This window comes from Lissotriton helveticus, chromosome 3_2 (genome assembly GCF_964261635.1).
Source record: "Lissotriton helveticus chromosome 3_2, aLisHel1.1, whole genome shotgun sequence".
In the NCBI taxonomy this organism is placed as follows: domain Eukaryota; kingdom Metazoa; phylum Chordata; class Amphibia; order Caudata; family Salamandridae; genus Lissotriton; species Lissotriton helveticus.
In genome coordinates, this window is record NC_136062.1 from 87127431 (window position 1) to 87151414 (window position 23984).

General features: G+C 47.9%; 1 protein-coding gene across 3 annotated transcripts in view; it reads right to left on the bottom strand.

Moving 5' to 3' along the window:
* MYO5A (myosin VA) overlaps nt 1–23984 on the bottom strand; it is a 665088-nt gene that overhangs the window by 329079 nt on the left and 312025 nt on the right. For all 3 annotated transcript variants that reach the window (XM_078684842.1, XM_078684845.1, XM_078684843.1), the window contains exon 3: nt 18311–18482. In XM_078684842.1, coding sequence (XP_078540968.1) covers nt 18311–18482 — 172 coding nt within the window. The remainder of the gene's footprint in view (nt 1–18310; nt 18483–23984) is intronic.

A 23984-nucleotide genomic window follows, 5' to 3' on the forward strand; every position in this document is an offset into this window, starting at 1 on the left:
CTCCACTTACCTGCTCACATTTTCAGACCTCCAAGTGAAGTATAACCTAGCTGACCTTGAATTCTACAACTTCTTAAAAATTAGAGCGGCAATCACAAAATCAAAACTACATAACGCCCAACCCTCAATCTCCTTATTTATGTCGAACATTAACAAACTGGGACACCAGTTATCACAGATATAGAAACTTCTTCGCCCAAAATCTTCCAAACTTAATGACAAAGTGTTGGAACCTGGGATGTCAGGTCACCTAGGGTAGCCTGGCCTAGGGTAAGACACAAAAACTAGAGGCACATGTGTGAAGGTTGCAAACCACCCAGCAATAAATCAACGCAATAACACACAAAAATGACACTACACCAATGTATGGAAAAATACGAGCTTGTTTATAAAAATAATAGTTGCTTTCTTGACTTTTAAAATCACGGCTCAGTATTGTACATTTAATCCAGTAAATATTCTTAGACTTTCAAACTTGCTAAATCATCACCTTAAGCAATTTTCCTTTCAGAGTTAACGGCTCAATACAGTTTAGTCATGAGACCAATACAAATCCTTTTACAGTTGCTTAACTATAATGCTGCTCAACATCAATAATACATTACATTGGTCTCCAGAGTTTGATGAGACTCAACCTTTGTGAGGTGCTCTATAACTCTCCGTCTCAACCACTTTAACCACCACAATGGAACACAACCAAAGAAAGGTTTCAGTTGTACAGGAATGTGCACCAGCAGCCTCTATTAGATACCTATTCTCTTACTTATCTAGCAGGTACTCCTAGAACAACATTGGCCACTGCTACTATTCTCAGTATTTACTTCCAGTGGCTACTCCTCCCTGGTTCTGAACTTGGTGTTGGTAACTTTGCTGGCTCAATAACCAGCTACTAGCTCCCAGTCAGAGGAGGAGGAAAAACGAACAATAGTACTGTCACACGTGCTTTTGCACAGAGCTTAGCTTCTTCCCCCACACTTTCTCTCCATTCCACTACTCAGTCCCATACACTCCTTACTTCCGATGGAGACCTTTGGATCCGAGTCTCCAGGAGAACGAGCCGACAGGGGAGGGCTCCGCCAAAGCTTCCAACAGCAGCAGTTGCACTCGCTACCTCCCGCCCGGTCAGGTGTTCCAACTTGGTGCCGGCGCGGGGAGGAGCGCTAAAGACACTTCCCCTCTGTCCAGGATTGTCTGTAGACTCACCGCCTACCTAGCCCCTCGACCTCCGGGCTAATACAGGCAGGGCGCGTCTCCGTCGACAGGAGCCGCTCTATGCTGCGACGTCGATTCCGGTTGTCTCCTCCTCACAGAGCCCGTCGGCTCCTCTGGGCATGCGCGAGGGAGCGGTGTCTCCTCGCTGGAGATCGCGCACTTCCAACGGCACCTCCCCTTCCTCTCCTCACACTCCGGGACTGGGGAAAATACCGCAGGACTGCTCCTGAAAAGCGGCTGCCTCGCTACCTCACTCCTCTCCCCACACCACCAGCTACCACAGCGCTGATCTTGCACTGCTCACCAGGGGCTGGCTCGGGGGTAGACCTGCTTGGTTTCACTCCGCTTCCGCTCCTCCTAAGGTTGGCTCCTCTCCACAGCCAGATTCAGCCCCAGCAAGTACGCGATGAAACTCTGCGGGATTCTGTTACTAGGGGAAAGTCACGGCAACCAGGGGCAGGATTCAATTGTCCACTGCACGAGGGGGGCCACAAAGATTAACCCTTCTTCTACTAAGCACTGCTCAATAAAAGTCTCTCTACTGGGCAGAGGACTGCGCTCCGCAGCACTGCAGTCTCCTTCTCCTCTTCACACCCCTGTATTTCTAGACTAGGGGTTGGTCAGGCGCCCAGGGTCTCCAGCCATCCAAATCAGCAGGGTCAGGTCAGGTAACCCAAGGGAGGAAGGGTGGTGAATCAATAGGTCAACCCTCTGACTATCCTACCCCCACCTTCAGCTACAGCCTGTCCTCCAGCTGACTCTCTCCAGTGAGACAAAATGGCTGTCCAGCATTCCGCCTTTTATAGGCTGAACCTCAGAAGTCCAGAAGGGACCAGAAGGTTCTGGAACGCCCTATTCTACTCTATGGGACAGGTTCTAGGTTTGGCAGTTAATGCAGTTGGTAGCCACCATTTTGTGACTCCAGCTATATTCCTGTCAGAAAAGGCCTCTAGGCCTGAGGTGAAAAATTATGAGGGTGAAAAAGCACCTATCCCCTAGACCAACACCTTGAAAAAGCTACTGGACACAAAAATGAATAAAGGCAAGAGGGGCAAAAAGGGGACAAAATAAATAATAAATTGGAGGGACTACGCAAAAAAAATCAGACAGGTCTAACACGCGTCCCCCCCAGCTGAAAGTGGGGAGAACTACCCAACCCCTTGGGAGTCCTCATCACTAAGGCGTAAATACCTAGAGAGTCCGTCTGCATTGGCGTGGTCCACTCCAGGCCGATGTTCCACCCGGAAGTCCATTCCCTGTAGGGAGATGGACCACCTCAACAGCTTGGGATTCTCCCCCTTCATCTGCATTAGCCAACGAAGGGGTCGGTGGTCAGTCTGAACCAGGAAGTGCGAGCCAAACAGGTATGGCCGCAGCTTCTTCAGAGCCCACACCACCGCAAAAGCTTCCCTCTCAATTGCACTCCACTTCTGTTCCCGGGGAAGCAGTCTCCTGGATAGGAAGACCACAGGCTGATCCAGGCCCTCTTCATTTAGTTGCGATAACACTGCCCCAATGCCATGTTCTGATGCATCTGTCTGGACAATGAACTCCTTGGAGAAGTCTGGGGCCCTCAGGACCGGTGCTGCAAACATTGCCTGCTTCAGTTTCTCAAAAGCTTGCTGACAAGCTTTCGTCCAAACTACCCGTCGAGGTTGTTTCTTTGAGGTGAGCTCTGTGAGGGGCGCTACAATTGTGCCATACCCCTTCACAAAGCGACGGTAGTAGCCTGTGAGGCCCAGGAAAGCTCGGACCTCAGTCTGTGTCTTGGGGGGTTCCCAGGCCATGATTGCCTCAATCTTTGCCTGCAGGGGTTGCACTGACCCCCTACCCACCAAGTGTCCAAGGTACACAACCGACCCCTGCCCAATCTGGCATTTGCTGGCCTTGATTGTCAATCCAGCTTGTTTCAGGGCCTGGAGAACTGCTTGCAAATGTTGCAAATGGTCCTCCCAACTGCTACTGAAGACAGCAATGTCATCCAGGTAAGCAGCAGAGAAACTCTCCATTCCAGAGAGGACCTGATTCACCAGTCGCTGAAAAGTGGCAGGGGCATTTTTGAGCCCAAAGGGCATCACACAAAATTGGAAGTGTCCCTCAGGCGTGGAGAAGGCTGACCTTTCCTTTGCTCCATCTGTCAAGGAGATCTGCCAGTACCCTGAAGTGAGGTCAAAGGTACTTAGATATTGGGCAGCTCCTAGCCGGTCAATTAATTCATCCGCCCTAGGGATCGGATGAGCATCAGTCTTTGTAACTGAGTTCAGTCCTCGGTAATCCACACAGAACCTCAGTTCTGGTGTGGTGCCTGGTGGAGCGGCTTTTGGCACTAGCACCACCGGACTGGACCAAGGGCTGTTGGAAGGTTCTATCACTCCTAGCTCTAGCATCTTGGCAACCTCTCCATGGATGCGAGCCTTCACCTTGTCTGACAGCCGGTAGGTCTTTGACTTCACTGGTGGGCTGTCTCCTGTGTCCACATCATGGGTACACAGGTGGGTTCTTCCCGGGACAAGGGAGAACAACGAAGAGTACTGCTCCAATACCTGGCGGCAATCCTCTCGCTGCTCAGGAGTTAGGGATGGGGAGAGAATCACTCCCTCCACCGACCCATCCTTCTCTTGAGACGAGAAGAGATCAGGGAGAGGCTCGCTTTCTGCTTCCTCGGCACCATCAGTCACCATCATCAGGATGACCTCTGGCCTCTCATGGTGGGGTTTGAGGCGATTGGCATGTAGCACCCGTAGGGGCTGTCGAGGGGTCTTAAGATCCACCAAGTAAGTGGCCTTACCCTTCTTTTCCAACACCTCAAATGGGCCTGTCCAACGATCTTGAAGGGCACTTAGCTCTCCAGGTTCCATCACCCACTCTTTCTGGCCAGGCTCCAACTCCACCGGGTGAGCATTGTGGTCGTACCATTCCTTCATTACTGCCTGGCTGGCCTCCAAGTTGTCAGAAGCTTGCTTCCACAACTTTGCCATTTGGCTCCGGAAAGCCAGCATGTAGCTCAACACATCCTGAGGAGGCTTTCTGGGAGACTTTTCCCATCCATCCTTCACCAGGCTAAGAGGTCCACGCACAGGGTGCCCGTACAACAGTTCAAAAGGGCTGAAGCCCACTCCCTTCTGCGGCACTTCTCGGTAGGAGAACAGCAAACAGGGCAGGAGGACGTCCCATTTCCTCCGTAGGCTCTCAGGCAGACTTCTTATCATGCCCTTCAGGGTCTTATTGAACCTCTCTACCAGTCCATTGGACTGGGGGTGATAAGGAGTGGTGAACCGGTAAGTCACTCCACACTCCTTCCACATCGCCCGCATGTAAGCTGACATAAAGTTGGTCCCCCTGTCGGACACAACTTCCTTGGGGAATCCCACTCGGGTAAAGATCCCCATCAGGGCCCTAGCCACCACAGGTGCAGTGACAGTCCTCAGAGGAATGGCCTCTGGATACCGTGTGGCATGATCCACCAGAACCAGGATAAACCTGTGACCAGCTGTTGTTGGTGGATCCAATGGCCCTACAATGTCGATGCCCACCCTTTCAAAGGGGGTGCTAACGACTGGAAGTGGTTCCAGGGGAGCTTTCAGCTTCACCCCTGTTTTCCCACTGGCCTGGCAGGATACACATGTCCGACAGTAAGTGTTGGACGCCACTTTCATTTAAGGCCAATAAAAGTGGAGGACAAGCCGAGCAAAGGTCTTGTCCTGACCTAAGTGTCCTGCCAAGGGTATAGCATGAGCCAATTCCAGCAGAAAGGCTCGGTATTGTTGCGGGACTACCAAGGCCCTTGATGAGCCAGGTAAGGGTACCTTGGGTTCACTGTAGAGGAGTCCATTCTCCCAGTAAATATGGTAGTATCCCGTAACATCACCTGCTGCCTGGGCTTCAGCCTGACGCCTCAGTCCCTCAAGGGTAGGGCACTCCCTCTGCCCCTTACAGAATTCCTCTCTGGTAGGTCCTCCCTCCACATGCCACTCAGCAGGGATGGGTAAATCCTCCAGAGAGTCTACTTCCCCCTCCACAGACTCCTGGTCCACCACTGCAGGTGGCCGATCCGTCACATGGGGTGCGGAAGCTGAAGCAGGCTCTTCCTGTCTTCGGATCTGTCCCTTTTTGGCAGCGGGTTGGGCCATTGTTCCAGGCTCCAACCCAGGCGAACTCCCTCTCCGGGCAGCCACAGACCGTGTGCTCACACAGGCCCAGTCAGGTGTACCCAGCATCGCAGAGTGCGTCCGGTATTCCACCTCTCTCCAAGTGTTGTGCTCCATGTCATTCCCCAGCAGACAATCAACTGGCACGGCAGGGCTTACGGCAACTCGAAGTGAACCTGCAACCCCTTCCCACTCAAAGGGAACCTCAGCCACTGGATAGTGGCCCATTCTGCCATCAGCCATCGCGGCGGGGTGGAGTACATGGGGAACCACCTGCTCTGGAGATACCAGTTGACTTCTCACCATAGTCATACTGGCTCCTGTATCTCTCAGAGCCTCCCCTCTCTGGCCATTGATGGTGACCCATTGCCCATACTTAACAGTATTTGGGGGCACCTGGATCTTTGGGACCATCTCCCGTTCTCCCAGGGACACTAAGGTGACACCAGCCCACTCACCCCCCTTATCTAAGGGCAACTCCTCCCCGAGCGCTACACTAGCTACTCCCGGTGGTTTTCCTCCGGTGGGAGGGGGTGGTCTCTTTGGGCATCTGACATCTCCCTTATAATGTCCAACACCACCACACTCAAAGCAGTGGAGAACCCTTGGCTGCTGGCTTTGGCCAGGATTAGGGTTTCTGGGCGGGTTTGCCCTAGGGGTGAAACCTGTTCCCTTCCCTTGGAAATTGTTTTGGGGACCTTTAGTGAACTCCCTCTTTTTATCTCCCCCCTCCTTCTTCTGGGGGGCGCCCTGTCCGGCCTTTTGGGAATCCCCTCCAGTCCCCTTTGAGGACACCCGGGTACTTGCCCAGATGTCCGCCTCCTCTGCAAGCTTCCAGGGATTGGTCAGCTTGCTGTCCACCAAGTGTTGGCGCAGCTCGGGAAAACATTTCTCGAGGAGGTGCTCTTTCAAAAATAGATCATACAACCCCTCATAATCCTTCACCTCACTGCCCTTGACCCAGCCCTCCAATGCCTTACGTGCGTAATCAAGGAAGTCCACCCAGTTCTGGGTGCTTAACTTGTGGCTCCCCCTGAACTTCTGGCGATACCTTTCTGGGGTAAGCCCAAACTTCCTTACTAATGCTAGCTTCATGGTGGGGTAGTTGGTTTGCTCCCCTGGTTCCAGGGCCAGCAAGGTGTCCCGACCAGTAGGAGGCATGTACTTATACAAACCACCCCCCCAGTGCTTCTCCTGCACCCCATGGGCTCTTAAGGAGACCTCATAGGCAGCCAACCACTTGGCTATGTCATCCCCCTGACTAAAGCTAGCAATAAGGACTTTTGGCAAATAGGGTCTGGACTCCCTGGCTGTTTCTTTGGATTCGCTGCCACCATTTATTACTGGAGAGGGCCCCCGTTGCAGGGCCTGGAGTTCCAACTCTTTCAACCTGAACTCATGAACCATCCTCTTCTCTTCCTTCTCCTGCTCCAGCTTAGCCAACTCCCATTTTAATTGCCTCTTTTCCCTCCTGTCAGCGAGCTCTGCTTCAGTTAAGCTTCCCCCAGAGGCGCTACTGCCCTTCCTGGAGTAGGACACTGGTCCTGGGAGTAGGTTTTCCCCCTCAGAGTGGAATAATCCATCTATCTCCACAACCGTGTCCCGGTCTGCCCCTTCATCCTCCTCCTTCCCTTCTTTGTGTGCCTCCACCCAAGCCCTGAGACTGGTCTGGAGTTCCCCCTTCTTGGCACCATGCTTAAAAAATACCCCCATTTTCTGGCAGAAATCTTTCAGCTGAGCCACAGAATAGGTATCTAGGTTTTCTAGTGCAAACTCCATTTTACAACAGGAAATACCAAGTTATACACACCAGGAAATTAGAGTTGCAAGGGCAACCTAAAGCCACCTCCACCCCACCACCAGGAACAAATTTGGAAAAACAAAAGGACAAATTAGGAGGGCCGCTAGGAGAAAACTCCTGGTGTAGGCTAGTGTATTACGTTCAATTACTACTGAGTAGCTGCAACCACAGTCAGTATCCCACCGCTAGCCACCAACTTGTTGGAACCTGGTATGTCAGGTCACCTAGGGTAGCCTGGCCTAGGGTAAGACACAAAAACTAGAGGCACATGTGTGAAGGTTGCAAACCACCCAGCAATAAATCAACGCAATAACACACAAAAATGACACTACACCAATGTATGGAAAAATACGAGCTTGTTTATAAAAATAATAGTTGCTTTCTTGACTTTTAAAATCACGGCTCTGTATTGTACATTTAATCCAGTAAATATTCTTAGACTTTCAAACTTGCTAAACCATCACCTTAAGCAATTTTCCTTTCAGAGTTAACGGCTCAATACAGTTTAGTCATGAGACCAATACAAATCCTTTTACAGTTGCTAAACTATAATGCTGCTCAACATCAATAATACATTACATTGGTCTCCAGAGTTTGATGAGACTCAACCTTTGTGAGGTGCTCTATAACTCTCCGTCTCAACCACTTTAACCACCACAATGGAACACAACCAAAGAAAGGTTTCAGTTGTACAGGAATGTGCACCAGCAGCCTCTATTAGATACCTATTCTCTTACTTATCTAGCAGGTACTCCTAGAACAACATTGGCCACTGCTACTATTCTCAGTATTTACTTCCAGTGGCTACTCCTCCCTGGTTCTGAACTTGGTGTTGGTAACTTTGCTGGCTCAATAACCAGCTACTAGCTCCCAGTCAGAGGAGGAGGAAAAACGAACAATAGTACTGTCACACGTGCTTTTGCACAGAGCTTAGCTTCTTCCCCCACACTTTCTCTCCATTCCACTACTCAGTCCCATACACTCCTTACTTCCGATGGAGACCTTTGGATCCGAGTCTCCAGGAGAACGAGCCGACAGGGGAGGGCTCCGCCAAAGCTTCCAACAGCAGCAGTTGCACTCGCTACCTCCCGCCCGGTCAGGTGTTCCAACTTGGTGCCGGCGCGGGGAGGAGCGCTAAAGACACTTCCCCTCTGTCCAGGATTGTCTGTAGACTCACCGCCTACCTAGCCCCTCGACCTCCGGGCTAATACAGGCAGGGCGCGTCTCCGTCGACAGGAGCCGCTCTATGCTGCGACGTCGATTCCGGTTGTCTCCTCCTCACAGAGCCCATCGGCTCCTCTGGGCATGCGCGAGGGAGCGGTGTCTTCTCGCTGGAGATCGCGCACTTCCAACGGCACCTCCCCTTCCTCTCCTCACACTCCGGGACTGGGGAAAATACCACAGGGCTGCTCCTGAAAAGCGGCTACCTCACTCCTCTCCCCACACCACCAGCTACCACAGCGCTGATCTTGCACTGCTCACCAGGCGCTGGCTCGGGGTAGACCTGCTCGGTTTCACTCCGCTTCCGCTCCTCCTAAGGTTGGCTCCTCTCCACAGCCAGATTCAGCCCCAGCAAGTACGCGATGAAACTCTGGGGGATTCTGTTACTAGGGGAAAGTCACGGCAACCAGGGGCAGGATTCAATTGTCCACTGCACGAGGGGGCCACAAAGATTAACCCTTCTTCTACTAAGCACTGCTCAATAAAAGTCTCTCTACTTGGCAGAGGACTGCGCTCCGCAGCACTGCAGTCTCCTTCTCCTCTTCACACCCCTGTATTTCTAGACTAGGGGTTGGTCAGGCGCCCAGGGTCTCCAGCCATCCAAATCAGCAGGGTCAGGTCAGGTAACCCAAGGGAGGAAGGGTGGTGAATCAATAGGTCAACCCTCTGACTATCCTACCCCCACCTTCAGCTACAGCCTGTCCTCCAGCTGACTCTCTCCAGTGAGACAAAATGGCTGTCCAGCATTCCGCCTTTTATAGGCTGACCCTCAGAAGTCCAGAAGGGATCAGAAGGTTCTGGAACGCCCTATTCTACTCTATGGGACAGGTTCTAGGTTTGGCAGTTAGGGCAGTTGGTAGCCACCATTTTGTGACTCCAGCTATATTCCTGTCAGAAAAGGCCTCTAGGCCTGAGGTGAAAAATTATGAGGGTGAAAAAGCACCTATCCCCTAGACCAACACCTTGAAAAAGCTAGTGGACACAAAAATTAATAAAGGCAAGAGGGGCAAAAAGGGGACAAAATAAATAATAAATTGGAGGGACTACGCAAAAAAAATCAGACAGGTCTAACACAAAGCAATAGCCTACTGGGGTCAACTGCAACCAAAGAGCAGGAATGGAACTCATTATGGAGATCCGTCTCACGTAATAAGATCAACCCGGTTCCCTCCCAAACCAAATACTGGCTACTACACAAGGCATTTAAGACACCGACACGGTTATTTACATTAGGGCTCTGAAACGATGCAACATGTTGGAACTGCAATCAGGAGACGGGGGACTTAGCCCACCTTATCTTTCATTGTACACCACTTAAAACTTTTTGGGACAAAATCTTTACGTTCATAAGGGTTTTTTTTTTTTAAAGTAATTTGGACAGAGATACCTTCAACTTGCCCACGGCATGCATAAGTAAAAAATGGAGAGATGAATCTGACAGAGACCTTTTTGACCTCCTAATAACCTTGCCAGTAAAAATGGTACTTGCCAACTGGAAAGACACAAGCAAGACGTCGTACAAGAGCTGGTAAAACCAGATCACACATCTCAGAGGGGCCGACAACATAGCTCTACAAAGCTCCTCATGGAAACGGTCAACCAGGACACTATGGAACTCTCTGGACCCGTTTCTAGACTCTTATGAACCCCAGTGAATAAAAGAGCTCAGAAAGGAACCGAATCAGGGGTCTTTACTTTCGTACCAGGACAGTACGGAACTGTTTAGATTCTTTACTATCGTACCAGTTGTATAGCTGTATTCAAGAGAAATGCTACATGGGTACACCCAATGGTCTGTCATGTGATGTAAAATTGCCAATGTCGATCCCCCTTATGCGTTCAAATGTAATGTGATGCTATAGCTCGCCTAGCCATGGATCCTCCCGCTCTGCTTTTTTCTTTTCTTTTCCTTTACCTTTGCCTGTCCTTGCTATCAGCCACCAATGGGCGCTGGGTTAGGCCTGTGGTAACCATTAAGAGTACCACCCTCACATGATACATGTACATGTAAAATCTTGCCTGGGATAACCTTGCGTACACTGCTATACGCTTTTTGTATACCTTGTTAAAAAACCAATAAAGTATTTGAAAATGTATTTATGTATGTACGTTCGAGAAAGTTAAAGGCTCCTATGTCTAGTAAGCATGTTGCACTTTGTAGGAAGGTGGATATCGGACTATGGTTACCCCCAAACTTTTTGCCTGGTGTTTAGCTGGTTTTTGACATAGTTGGCATGGGATCCTGCTATTCAGGGCCCCAGGCTAATTGCTCTCTCCTTAAAATGGACTCCATGTACCTTAGGTACATACACAATTGGAATTGGCACACCTTATTGGCCCCTGTAACAGTGTACCCAGGTACCCAGGGCATAGGTGCTTCCTAGGCCTACCAGGGGCTGCAGCATGTATTGTGCCACCCCTGGCCTGGCCTCCATATTTGACACAACTGGCTGATCACTCAGCTGGGGTAAGTCGGTGTAACCACCCCTTACTTAGGTGTAGTATGCCTATACCTAACCTAAAATGGACACATATGTTCCTATCAGTCACTCCTATGGAAGGCCTCATCAATCCTGGAGGCAGAGTGCTTGGAAATATGTGAGATGGTGCTCTGGCATGAGCTGAGCCTGTTTGCAGCTTTCGGAACCATGTCCTTTAGCTGTTTCATGATATTGCCATACCATATACTCTTAAGTGCATTATGAACCTCGCGGTTAAATGCTATCTTAGGTTTGGCTTTATCAAAACATGTCGAGTAAGGTGTCATACGAATTGGAATACTACCCCCTCGCCAGTTCTGGCGACGGGGGTAGCATTCCACCCTTCTAGAGGGACACGACATGTACCTAGCCTGAACCCCGGTTAAAGTTAAACAGAGCCTTAGCATCACAAAATGGATGCTGCCACCACAGACACAGGTCTGACGACCTGCTGCTGGGAGTCCTTCCAGCGAGGGCAGCTTGGACAAAGGGTTTCCTGCCTGGGGAGGTGCTAGCACCACTCCAGACAGGATTTTGTGTATTGGGTAGGACAGGGCTGAAAAGAAACAGACATGCCTGGGGCACACAAGGTGTCCCTGTGCATAGGCCAGTTCAAACCGGTGCTGGGGCTTTCCAGCCCCAGTCCTGGCGCGAAACTGGACAAAGGAAAGGGGGTGTAACCACCCCCCTTCCTGGTCCCACCCAGAGGAGGGACCTAGTAGGTGATCCGGCCCCCCAGATTCGAATAAGAGTGGGAGGTGTGTCCTGAGACTTCAGATCATCCTGAATCAACTTGAAATAAAGAAGAAGACTGGACTTCGACATTCTGCTGCACAGAAGACGGAAGAGAATCTCCCTTGTGGCCAAGGAGTGACCACCCTGTGAACACAGGCACCAACCAGCAACTCGACGTCTGCTTTGCCGCCGCCTCCCGCCGGAGCCCGAGCCCGGAGCCTGACAAGACCCAGACTCCCAGACTTCTCACAGCCCGATCCACAGTCCCTGCAAAGAAGGGACCCGTGGAGGCACCGAGAGACGTGGGACCGGACATCTTGAAAGACCCCCGAGACGCTGACTGCGCAGCATCAGAGGCACCCTCGACGCTGTGCTTTGGGGTTTGAGAAGCCCCAACCTCGAGCAGCCCTTGCACCGAAGATCAGCCCCCCAGCATCTCCACGATCTGCTTGGGGCCCTTTTGCACCGTGCCACTCGACGCGCCATCCCGGCCACTTGCCACGTGGCTAGCGGCCATCTTGGCAACGAAACCTACAACTTTCACTGCAGGTCTGGTTGCTCCAGACTTGCCCTTGCTCCTGTGAAAAGGAGCACCCGCTCTGACCTTGCTGGTCCGAGTAACAAGCCTTTTTCGATTCCTGCATGGCTTGCATTAGCCAAGGCCTGTTTGCTTCTATCAAGTCGCCGACACCGCCAACAGCGAGAAGCCTGCGTGGGACAGCTCGTGACCGACTCCTGGACGTCTTCGACCCCTCGTGTCCACGTGGCTGCAGAGAGAAGCTACACCTCGACGCCTGTTTGCACCCGACATCGCCTGGTTCCACTCTGGTTCCACGGTAGTCACTGGCTAGTGACTTTGAACATTGTCCCCTCTGCTTTCAGGTCTTCACCTCTTCAGATCCACCCTTGGATCCACCGGAACTCTTCACATCGAGCCGCCTGCAGCATCTTCAGCTCCAAGCACCATCGACCTGCGTGACGAAACCCGACACTACTTCGACCCTATGCACCCGCTTCCTGTGGGTGAGGTAACTCAGCTTCGCCGGTGTTCCCACACTGGTACACACCTCTAGTGTCTGTGTCTCAAGTTTCAGCTTTCTAGGTCACTCGGAAGGTTCCTTTGTAACTAACTTTGTACTTTTTACGCACCATTGACATTGCATTGGTAAAGCGTGCACTTTCCGCACTGCTCCCGAGTCCCGCGGGCCTTTCCTGACTTCTTCACTCTTAGTCCTGAACAGCTCCAGCGATTCCCCAGGCCCCAGGCCTCTTCACTTTCCCCATAGTGGTTCTTATACCACTATTTTAGTATATGGTTTAGGTGGCCCCTAGGGCTCATCCATATTGTGAAACTTTTGTGTATTTAAACTGTGTTTTGTTTTAACGCATTTGCTTCTGTGCTCATAAAGAGTATCAGGGATATTTGTAGTAATAAATCTATATATATTTTCAATATATATCTGTGTGGTGTCCTTTCATTTGGTATTCAAGGGATTGTGTATGGTAAAACAGCTTGCTTCACATGCCTTTACAGAGTTTAGCCTAAGACTGCTTAGTCCATGCTACCCCTAGGATAGCTTGTCTATAAGGTTGACTTTACAACCTGCACCATAAGGGTTGCTTGGCATGATACAAGGTGATCACTAGAACTAGTGAGCATCATATATCAGGCCAACTTCTCACACACTTTAACTACAAAATGTACAAAACAATAATGAAATAAGGTTGCTGATACTCTGAGCAGGTGGATTTATGTTTCCTACTGCTACACAACTGCACAGAAATATGTACACGACAAGGAGTAGGAAAAAAGAATAAAAACTCGAGGGCCACCGTGACGGGCTGATGTATGTATGACATCATTCCCTTGAGAGAGAGGTCGGCATAAAACAATTGCAGAGAACAGAAATAACCACAGAGTTCTCAGTGTACTATCCTCACACTTTCACTGGGAGCCTGGCAACAGGTGTCAGTGTCAGATTGACTCATCTATGTTCATTCACCCTCTAAAGATAACTGGCTCCAGTGCTCGGCATCGGCACTGAATTGTGAACACCGGCGCTTATGATGGTCTGCCACATGGTGGCGCTGTCTCTGTAATATACGCATGAGCTGAACAACAGGTGTTTGTTTACCAATTCAATATACATTAAGAACAATTAATTCCTGACACCAAATCCATTCTTATAGTTTTGGGGGGCTGGAATTGACTAAATAATCATATTTGTAGAAGTTGTATCGTTGGTAGTTGCAAAGGTATGTTGTTGGCAGCGCTGGCAAGGCAACCCGTGGTTAAATCTGCAGTGGCATCCTGACGAGAGCCCTGGCACATGTTTTATCACAAATTAAGCACTGAATGGCTCTTCTGGAATGCGAATAAAACCGAGGTCCTTGTCTAGGTCCAACCGCAGTGTGTCAGCAAATATTTCATAAGGAGTATTGGAATCTAGTGGTAAAGTCCCTCAAGGGATTGCCATTCAAACCGGATGGCACACTCATAGCCACACAACTGGATCTTTCATTACCCAACAGAAGCACTTGGAGTCCCGAGTACCAACAAATGCAGCATCATCTTTGATGTACCACAGTGCAGTTTTTATCTGTACTCCCTTCCAAGGTGACCTTTTGTTTACAAGAGCCCTGATATCAGGTCACTGGGGGGATTTACACATGCAAATGAAGCAAGTATGTTAGAAAGAGTGTGCAGTGGCACAGTTTCCAACACAAAGGAAGGTAAGGTATTTAGTATTCTACATAAGGGCTACTTCAGCAAAGGTCATACATGAAGGCGTAGCAGTGTGCCCCAGTACATGCCAGCACCAGAATGCCACCCCCCTCCATACAGGATGTCCGCCTAGATGCAAGTAAGGGTTTATCACTTCTGGGCTCGAGGTAGGAATAAAGGAAGCAAATTTTTAGAATAACCGCTCTTAGGACCAAAACACGTTGACAGATAAATAACGTTCTGCTCATTGGAAAAAGATTACGCTTAGATGATAATTGTTCTGCAGTGCCATTAGCTCTTTTTCTTTCTTTCCAATTCATTCTCTGATATGTGTTAACAGTTGTGACTGTACTTCTTGTATTATTGTATCCTTTTTAGGTCTCGGTGAAGCGAGCGAAGCTCGCTCTCGTCAGAGACCTATAGTTAGCGGCTCAGCTTCCCAGGAGGACAGCACTGGCCGCGCGCGGCGATTTGTTAAGGTCACGCGCACGAGAACGCGCTCGCGGCCAGGTGCTGTCCTCCTCGAAAGCTGCCTCCCTTCCCCGTGCAGGGCGGGCCGCCGCGCTGCCTGCGGCGACCCGGAAGCATTGCCGGCCAAACCGGAAGTAGGTGCTGTCCTGCAGAGCACCGCTTTTCAACTCTCTGCTCCTCATTGCCGGAGACGGCTTTTCAAGCTCCTCGTCGCTAAGTGAGTAGCTGTACTACCTTTTCATTCATTGTAATGCACTTGTTGACTATTTCATTCACTTGTTGCTAATTGTTACTAGTTCTTTTTTTCTTGCCGCCAGTCTCGCAAGTCATTGACTTTCTCACCTCGCACGAGAGAAAATAGCGTGGGATGCGCTGTCCACATAGTTCCCCTTCCTTTCTTAATCTCACTTGGAGCCGTTCCTTTGCTTCCACTCGAATGTGCATTAACTGTACAGTAAGGGAGGTACTGTTGATATCTGTGTATGTATTCCCTGCATTCAGCTGTGAAGCCGAGAGAGAGGCATGTAGGACTGGCTCAGAGGAAAGGTACTTCTGCATACAGATACGTCTATGAAGGCATTATTTGCATCATTGCATGCCTCTCTCTTGCCACCACTTTCGATTGACAGGAGAGCGTCGTTTGTAATTCTAGCATCGACGCTAAGAGATCTTACATTGCTCCTGGTCAGATCCAAATAACGCAACATGTTCTGACGTTGGCTGTGCATTCTGGTAAATGTTGTCTTGATGTTCCCTTTAGGAATCTAGGACTACATTTGAAACCGGGACTGACTGAAGTCCTCACACTTGACACTGGGTTGTTCGAGATCTCCGTGTTAGTCTTGACATGTATATAAAGGTCAGTCAGTGTCTTACTGCTACTGAGCACATCGCTAGGTAGACCCTTTTATTGTAGCGTTACATTGACAAAGTGTTAATTCGGAATGTTGAAGGGGACACCCCTTTAGGAAGTTGCAGGTGGCGTTTTCCAACTGGCATGTGGTATTTTTCTAACAGATGAACAATTCTAAAAAAAGAATTACTTGCAGATAATTAGAATCGTGAAGGGCTGGGAGGAATTGCTGCACGGCAGGTTTGGGAGGGAGAGGCAGGAGTGGTAACAGGTAACCTTCCAATCTGCTGAACTAAGTGACACCTGTGTTATTGCGATGTACGTCGTGGCCTTGGCACAGAGAATGCTGGTACAGCCACCCTTCAGTATGCTGACGAAATAATAAAACACACATTTAGTTAGTAATCCCGCCATATTATGAAGCATCGTGTCGGTTTCCCGAGATTTGGATTAAACTTTACGATCCCCACTTTCTCTCTTGGGTATGTCATAAGTCGATCGGAAGGTGACAGCTGGGCTGTGCTGATTTGACAATCCCCGCTGTCCTTCGGTGACATCACGAGGAAAGAGGGCAGCCTGAGGTCACCCTTATAAACAAAACAAGCCTGCGCTGGTGAAACATTCCTCTCGAATCTGCAGTTCATCATACAGAAATCTGATATGTTTGGGATAGGTTGCACCATGCAGTCCGTCCTTCCTCTTTTCCTCATTTCCTCTTTTCCTCTTTTCCTCTTTCTTCCTTCCTCCCTTCTTCTTCCTTCCTCTCTTTCCTTCCTCCCTCTTCTTCCTTCCTCTTCTTCCTTCCTTCCTTCCTCCTTCCTCTTCCTCCCTTCCACTACTTCTTCCTCCTTCCACTACTTCTTCCTCCCTTCCACTACTTCTTCCTCCCTTCCACTACTTCTTCCTCCCTTCCACTACTTCTTCCTCCTTCCACTACTTCTTCCTCCCTTCCACTACTTCTTCCTCCCTTCCACTACTTCTTCCTCCCTTCCACTCCTTCCTTCCTTTCTTTCTTCCCCTTCTTTCTTTCTTTCTTCCTTTTCTTCCTTCCTTCCTCTTCCTCCTTACTTTCCTCTTTCATTCTTCCTTCCTCTTTCATTCTTCCGTCCTCTTTCATTCTTCCGTCCTCTTTCTTCCGTCCTCTTTCTTCCGTCCTCTTTCTTCCGTCCTCTTCTTCCTTCCTTTCTTCCTTCTCTTCCTCCTCCCTTCTCTCTGTTGTCCTGGGTCAAAGTTTAGGGATGAGAAATAATCCCCATTCCTCCCAAATGAGTACTGTTGTCCACTACCTGTGACCACTGGCACACACATTCAGCCCTGGTATATTGTGTTTATATGGGGTGGGCTTAGAACGAACTGGACTAAAGAGCAGACCTGGTCGTCACTATATGCTTTAAAAAAGCACTGTTCTAAATATGTAAACATAATTTAGCTGGCAGAGTGCCTTGTCTAGTTGGCAGCATGTGATTTTACCTTTAGCATGTGCTCTGATACAAAACATATGTTTCACAGACAAACGTTTAAGATAAGTGGACGCTCCCGCAGTAACCATGGCGACCGAGCGGCGGGGGCAGCGGGCGGGTCTCTGCACCGGCTGCGGCGCTGGGGGGCACCAGGGACTAAGGTGCGCCCCCCCCGGGGCGCTGCCTGAGTGCAAAGACTGAACATCTGGGAACAGGGCTGCCCCTTACTTGGAGCTTCGCTTCCCACACTCCAGATGTTCCCGCGCTCGTCTTGGTGTACAGGCAGTGTGTACACAACCGCTGGACTGGACTGTGCAGTGATGCAGCTCTGACCACTGGTGCCTGGTCATTCTTGTCTGCAGTGGTGACCTTTGTCCCGGCATGTCACACTACTGCCTTCTCGCCTTCCTATTTCTGCATATCAATAATATATCTCGCAACACTGATACATAAATGAGTCTGTAACTTCATATAAATTCGACCTTTTACTCTTTGAATTGCAAGTAATTTCTGGCTTCTAGTGAGTCTTTTGTGTGTTTTCAAGCTTCCTGTATGTCTAGTGTTTTAGAGCTTGTGTGTGCTGTGATTTTTAGTTTCTTGTGTCTCTCTAGTGTTTTCTATGTTCTTGAGTGTTTAGCAAGTGTTTCCTAGATTCGTGTGCAAGGATGACTAGCAAACAAATATATTCACACGGTTGCTTACTATTCAGCAACATTTGACAGTTTGCAAATCATCTTTATAAAACAATTCAGAGTTTGATAACAAATTAATGCAACACATTGTAATATACAATACCAATAGCTCAAACTTTAATGCTGCGAGACCTATTGCATTGTAAATGCTTGTTTATGGCAGTCAGGGGTATCACTATATAGTTTCTTCCAAACCATGTGGACTACTTTGTAACCTCTGTAGTTTATCCAATTAAAATACAGCTCTTTTAAAATGTCTTTATGTTTTTATAGTTTGTGCAGTTTATCAATCACTGTTTATTAACAAATTGCAGCGAAGTGTTCCATAGCCCTTCGTCGGTAGGGTCAAAGGTCATGTAACGTCACAGTGGGTACAAAGCATGTAATGTTACTTTGTACTACCTCTCTAGCTCCAGTAAATTAGCCATGTAATTTTGAATAAGTGTCCTGAAACGGCATGCTTGTGTTCTGTAATTAATAAACAAAAACAATTGTAATTATCAAGGACTTACCACAGTACGTGTAAATGAGTTTTGACTCGATGAATCGAACTTTGAGATTGTGAAGAACAGCAGGTTCATGGAGATAGCTGAGAGCTGTAAGGTCATTTTCACCAACGAGAATGTCTGGGTTCCTTAAAGGAGGTAATTCCTTTGTCTTGGGGTCTATGCGATAGTCCAAATCCTTAAAAAAACATTGAGTTAAAGTAAATAAGAGACATGGGACAGAATTCAGAGCTGAATAAAAATGAGTTTAAAATATAGCGCCGCAGTGTATTTTGGCTGATACTCTTACAACACTTTGTTACAAATTCATAATGCAATTTTGCTTTGCTCTCTTACCCACAACTGCTAATTTTGCTCATAATCACAACCACAGCCAGATCACAACTTTATCACCTTGCTGAAAGGAACAGGGGGAGAAAATGTTCTGAGCAATATTTTCACAGCCTGTATTTCTATGCCTTATATTTACACAACATTCACCGCAGGCTGCTTTACTGTGGCTGCTTGCCGGCTTGTAAAAGAAGCGTGAGAAAGTATATTCTTAGTTAGGTGAATGGTAGTCCAGCACCAGAAATAATTGTTAGTATTCTTGTTAGATTTAGTAAGCTTCACTAATTTAAACTAAGTCTTGATGATCAACTCCGCTCCACTCGCGGAGTTTGTGGAGTTTTCCGCACTCCGCTTAAATGAACTCGCAGAGTTCCCAAAAAATCCGCTCTGCGTAGCCAAGTTTATTTTCTCGCTTGCATTCGTCAACGTCAAGTTGGCAAGCGCGAGGGTTCAAAATCAACCTCCCGGCGAGATTACTCAACTCGGGCAGTCAGATTTCTCATTGCGACTGGTTGCGTAGGCTCGAGACCGCTAGTGTTGAGAAACCATCCGTTCGCGTTGAGAAAGCAGCCGCTCGAGTAAAAAAATCTACACGAGCACCAGAAGGAAGCAGCACCCGCTTGCGCTGTGCATGGTGCCGTTCGTGATAACTGCACAGTGCGGAGAAACACATGGGTCTGAAAATCATCACGAACGGCATTTATCGAACGCACTCTGCCACTTGGGGAGCTACGCGTAGCGCTGCAGAATTTTTTTGCACCAAGCGGATTTCGACCCAGAGGAAACTCTTAGAACTCCGCCCAGGATTAATTAAAACCAGAGGTCAACCCTTGGCAGTTATGGCACAGCGCAGACAGGCTTAACTTGAAAAAATGTATAAAGCATTTAGAAGTACCAAGGTCAAAAACAAAAAAACAATAAAATCCCACTCCAATTTATAAATATAGAAAACAATTTAATGAACAAAATGACATCAAAACAACAAAAATCTAATCAGGGGAGGCGTAGACTTGACTTTGAAGTTTACCATAAAAACTAGCCCCAAAAAGTATTAAGCGCCATCCACGGTCATCCGGTTGTACTTTACTGAAACTTAGGCACAATTTAAGACAGACCGCTCTGGAGCGAGGGTTGGATGCAGAAACCAGGCTCACCCCAGTCAGGACTACCTTGTGACTTTGTCACTGACATGGAAGCCAAACACTTTCAGCAGGGGAAGGCAGCAAGATGTAGCCAAGATGAGCTCCACAAGGGCAGATAGTCATCAGGTGAAGCCCTAGTAAAGCCGTTGACTTTTGGATCAAAATTTTAAACGGGAGGAATTCAAAATTCATGTCCAAGGAAGATCCTTTGCCGGTCAGATACTTTTAGGGCCTTTGACAGGAGAAGATCTCTACCTTCGGACTTAGTCACATTTTTGGAATTCAGGTTCCTCCAGTGGGGCAAGGTTAGCCGAACAGGATTTCGCAAGGTCAGACAGCACGCTGGGCCCAAAAATCATATCACCCTAAAATTTACCTTTGGCGATTCTGCTCCGGCACCCCTGATCTTGCGCTACACTCACCACCCTCCTTGACATCAGGCCCAACGGATTAGCAGAGTAATTTAAATAGTGACTGGGACCACTCAACAACGGAGTTCTAGATCAACGAAAAGTTAAAGGGTTTTATTACAAAATCTCAAAATAGGCATTACAGAGAAATTCAAAATATGTACACCATGAAGGCTCATAGCCAGAAATCAGAATTATTTTAAGACTCAATAAGCAGTAAAACATCATTAAAGAAAGCTTTGAATAAATGAGCATGTTTTCTAGTAGATCCAGCGGTGGCCCCTCTATTTGGGCGCCAGGGCATTGCTCCCTTATTTAGACTGCCACCCGAGCCCAAGTATTAAACCTAAAATAAATCTAGAATACTTTTTTTCCGGCCATGGCTGAGCTTTTTTCCGCCGCAGGCTGGGTTCCTGCATGATTAGTGAGGCGGGCAGGGCATGTGGGTGGAGCTTACAAATGATTGCCAGTACACTGAACATTCAGGCTCAACTGATTCAACTCTTGCTCTTTAAAGTGAGCATGTCGAGTTGGACGGCTGCCTTTCAGTGACCAGCCTGACATGCGCATTAAATTTGTCTCCCCATTTGCTCAATTAGTGAGCAGGGGGCATTACAGCTGCAGCATCCTGTACTCCTAATAGGAGCTAGGTTTGCATGCCCGGGCCAATCCTGGCACTGCTTTCAAGCAGTTTTGGTAACATAACAGCAAGGATGGATTGGCTCAGGTCACACCATTAGACCTCTGCTCCAGGGGTCGAAACATAGCCAGTCACTGCAAGGCTTTCTTATGAAACCATGCAGAGATTGGCCATTTCTGTTCCTTGCTCTCTTCCCTTTTCGTGTGCAGAGCCTCTAACCACATTGTGCATGACGTTGGAGACGAGACTTATTCCATCCCAAGTTTTGGAAGTTACTGACCTCGCAGGCCAAAAGGGAAACGCAACTCTCAGAAATAGAGATGCCAGGTCACGGTGCAAAAAAAAAAATGATTTAGAGGTAAAAATGAGTTGAGGACTGTTTTTCTGTGCTTTCCTTTCTCTTTCAATAAAACTGACTTCCGAGGGAATCCAGCACTTCCAAATAGGATTGGTTTCTTCACAGAAAATGGTTATTTGGAGACTCCAGTAAGATTTGTTTTTATTTACACTGAAATCAAAGTCTAAGTCAAATTTGAGCTAAACAAGTGGAATGTTACACGACCAGCAAGAAAGCCTCTCTTTTTAGAAAACCAAGCTATTTACCCGGATTCGGCATTAGAAATAATACCCCATTATGAAAACGTTCATATCATTTCCAATGCGTCACATTGATGAGCACCTAAAAGGGCACAATACAACTATGATTGTTTGAACATATCTGAGCTAAATCTCCAGATCCCAATGTCAAGTTGAAGCAACTGTGTCTTAACACCAATTTAAAAATTAAAAACATTTAAAAACATATCCCTTTTGCTTTTTTACTAAACTAGGTGTTCCCACGAAACATTTAACGGATGTACAAAATATTGCTTCTGACACGGAGAGGCTACTCTCAAGCTAATAGCAAACTACTCTCTATTCTATTCTAAGGACACTTGGTGGCAGTGGTACACTACAGCCAGCACCTCTGTGTAAGTTATGCCCTAAAGTTAAAGAAGTAAAGAGGATATTCTCCAGCGTGCTCATTGTCAGACACTGTGCCACTCACAATGTTAATACGTATGTGAGATGCCCACATACAAACAAAATGTAAAGAGCTTGATTGACAGAGCACAACCCAATCAAGTTACAAAAACAGGACTCCAGTGAGTCAACAGTAACCTAGGCAGAAACAGATCCAATGGTATATGTAGCCAAAATTATTTTATTCTTAGGTCTTCTTCTTTGTTGACCCGCAGAGACAGAAACAAGAACAGCCGACACGTGTTTCATCTTGAGACGACTTTTTCAAGGCTGTTTGACAGAATAATAAACCTCATTTAAGTTTGATATCATATATAACAGAAGAATTGCATAACTACATATGTTAAAAACCATCTATAGAAGAAAAAAGGGGGGGAAGGAGATGGAAATTGTATTCATTGTATCAAAAGTACCAAAACTAATAGACTCATAGGGGGCTCATTAGGAGAACGGGACCGCCCGCCATTATGGCGGGGGTCCCATAGGGGGAATTAGGATGTGCCCGCCACTGTGGCGGGCACGTCCTCCATGATTTGCATTGTGGCGGGCGGTGCACTCTGCACCGCCCGCCACAATGCAAAACACTTGTGAACGCATTTGCATGTGCAAAGCGGCAGGCACCGCGCGGTGCCTGCCGCTTTGCATATGCAAATGTGGGGGGGTACCATAGGTACCCCCCCTATCCTCCCCCTAAACTGGCATCACCTGGCATCACCTGGGGCCCCCGCAGGGGGCCGCCGCAGCAAACACCGCCTGCCTTTCCGTGGCGGCATTGCCGCCGCGGAAAGGCACCTATATGTGGCAATTGTAATATGGCTGGTGGTGTCCATTGGACACCGCCACCATATTATTCCATTACCGCAAGGCGACCGCGGCGGTAAAGTGGCAGACGGTCTTTCCGTCAGCCGCGCTGCCCCCCATCCTAATACGGCGGGGGGGAATCCGGGCATAGGTGTCGGGCGGATTGACTACGCCAGGCCGGCGGTGGCTACCGCCAGCCTGGCGGAGGCAATCCGCCCGACATCATAATGGGCCCCATAGTCTGGTGTGACTCAGTAAATAGTACATCAAAGTGAATATAGAATGAGAGACCAAAGTGATAGAAAAATAAATTAGTGGATCAAAAGGGAAACCCAATCACCAAGCTACTACTCACTTGCTAGTGCAAAACGCAACCTCTGTTTTGAGAAACCTTAACCAAGACAAAGGTATAAGCACAGAAACTAGAGGCGTACTTAAGAACAGAAGTTCTAATCAGAACTTGATGTGTGATGACGCTTTTCGAATAGCACTCGATGTGTTCATAGCAAATTAACCGGACTCCTGTGTGTAAAAATGCATGTCAATTGTAGACATTGAGTAAGATAAAAGACAGACGAGCTTCTAGAGATAATCATTAACGTTCTGAGGTAAAATCTAGAATTGTGGATAAACAACTATAGTCTTGGAATGAAACCAACATCCGCAAATAATAATACAGACAATTCTTAACAAACTAAACTGCCTGCTCCATACTGTTTCCTGCAAGGCTGCATACAAGTGAGATACACAACAGAAGTAATGAGCGTTTACACAGAATACTTCACCTAATACGATAACCATATGCGGTGTATGATAAAAATATTTTAACCAAGTGAGTAAGTATACAAAGGAGAAGCAATTCATTTAATGTTCGACACAGCCCATTTGTCCCATGACTTACTCAATCTGATGAAGCGAAAGTATCTTGTAGTTTTAATCCGCACAGTACTATTAAATGCATCCAAACTTAGCAAAGGCTCTTTCAGATGTAAGACACGTAAATGTGCCCATCAGCTAAAAAAAAGTGAATAATTAAAAACAATCAGAAGTGTAACGTCCGAGAGTTGCCTCGAAATCCGTCTAGATTGCCCTTATGGGACAACGTTGACAAACTCTCCCCTGGTACTTACTTCAAATAACGGTGTCCGTATGTCAGAGAAGTATTATTATCAAGTTCATCCACTGACTAAACGGAGCCCATATGAGTATAGAACTAGATACGTAAAAAAGTATACTGTGAAAAACGAAAAAAGACATGAACGCAGGTATTAAACATCTGAATTGTGAAATGGCAAAAAGAATCAGTTTGTCAGTGTAATCCAAAAAAAAACATT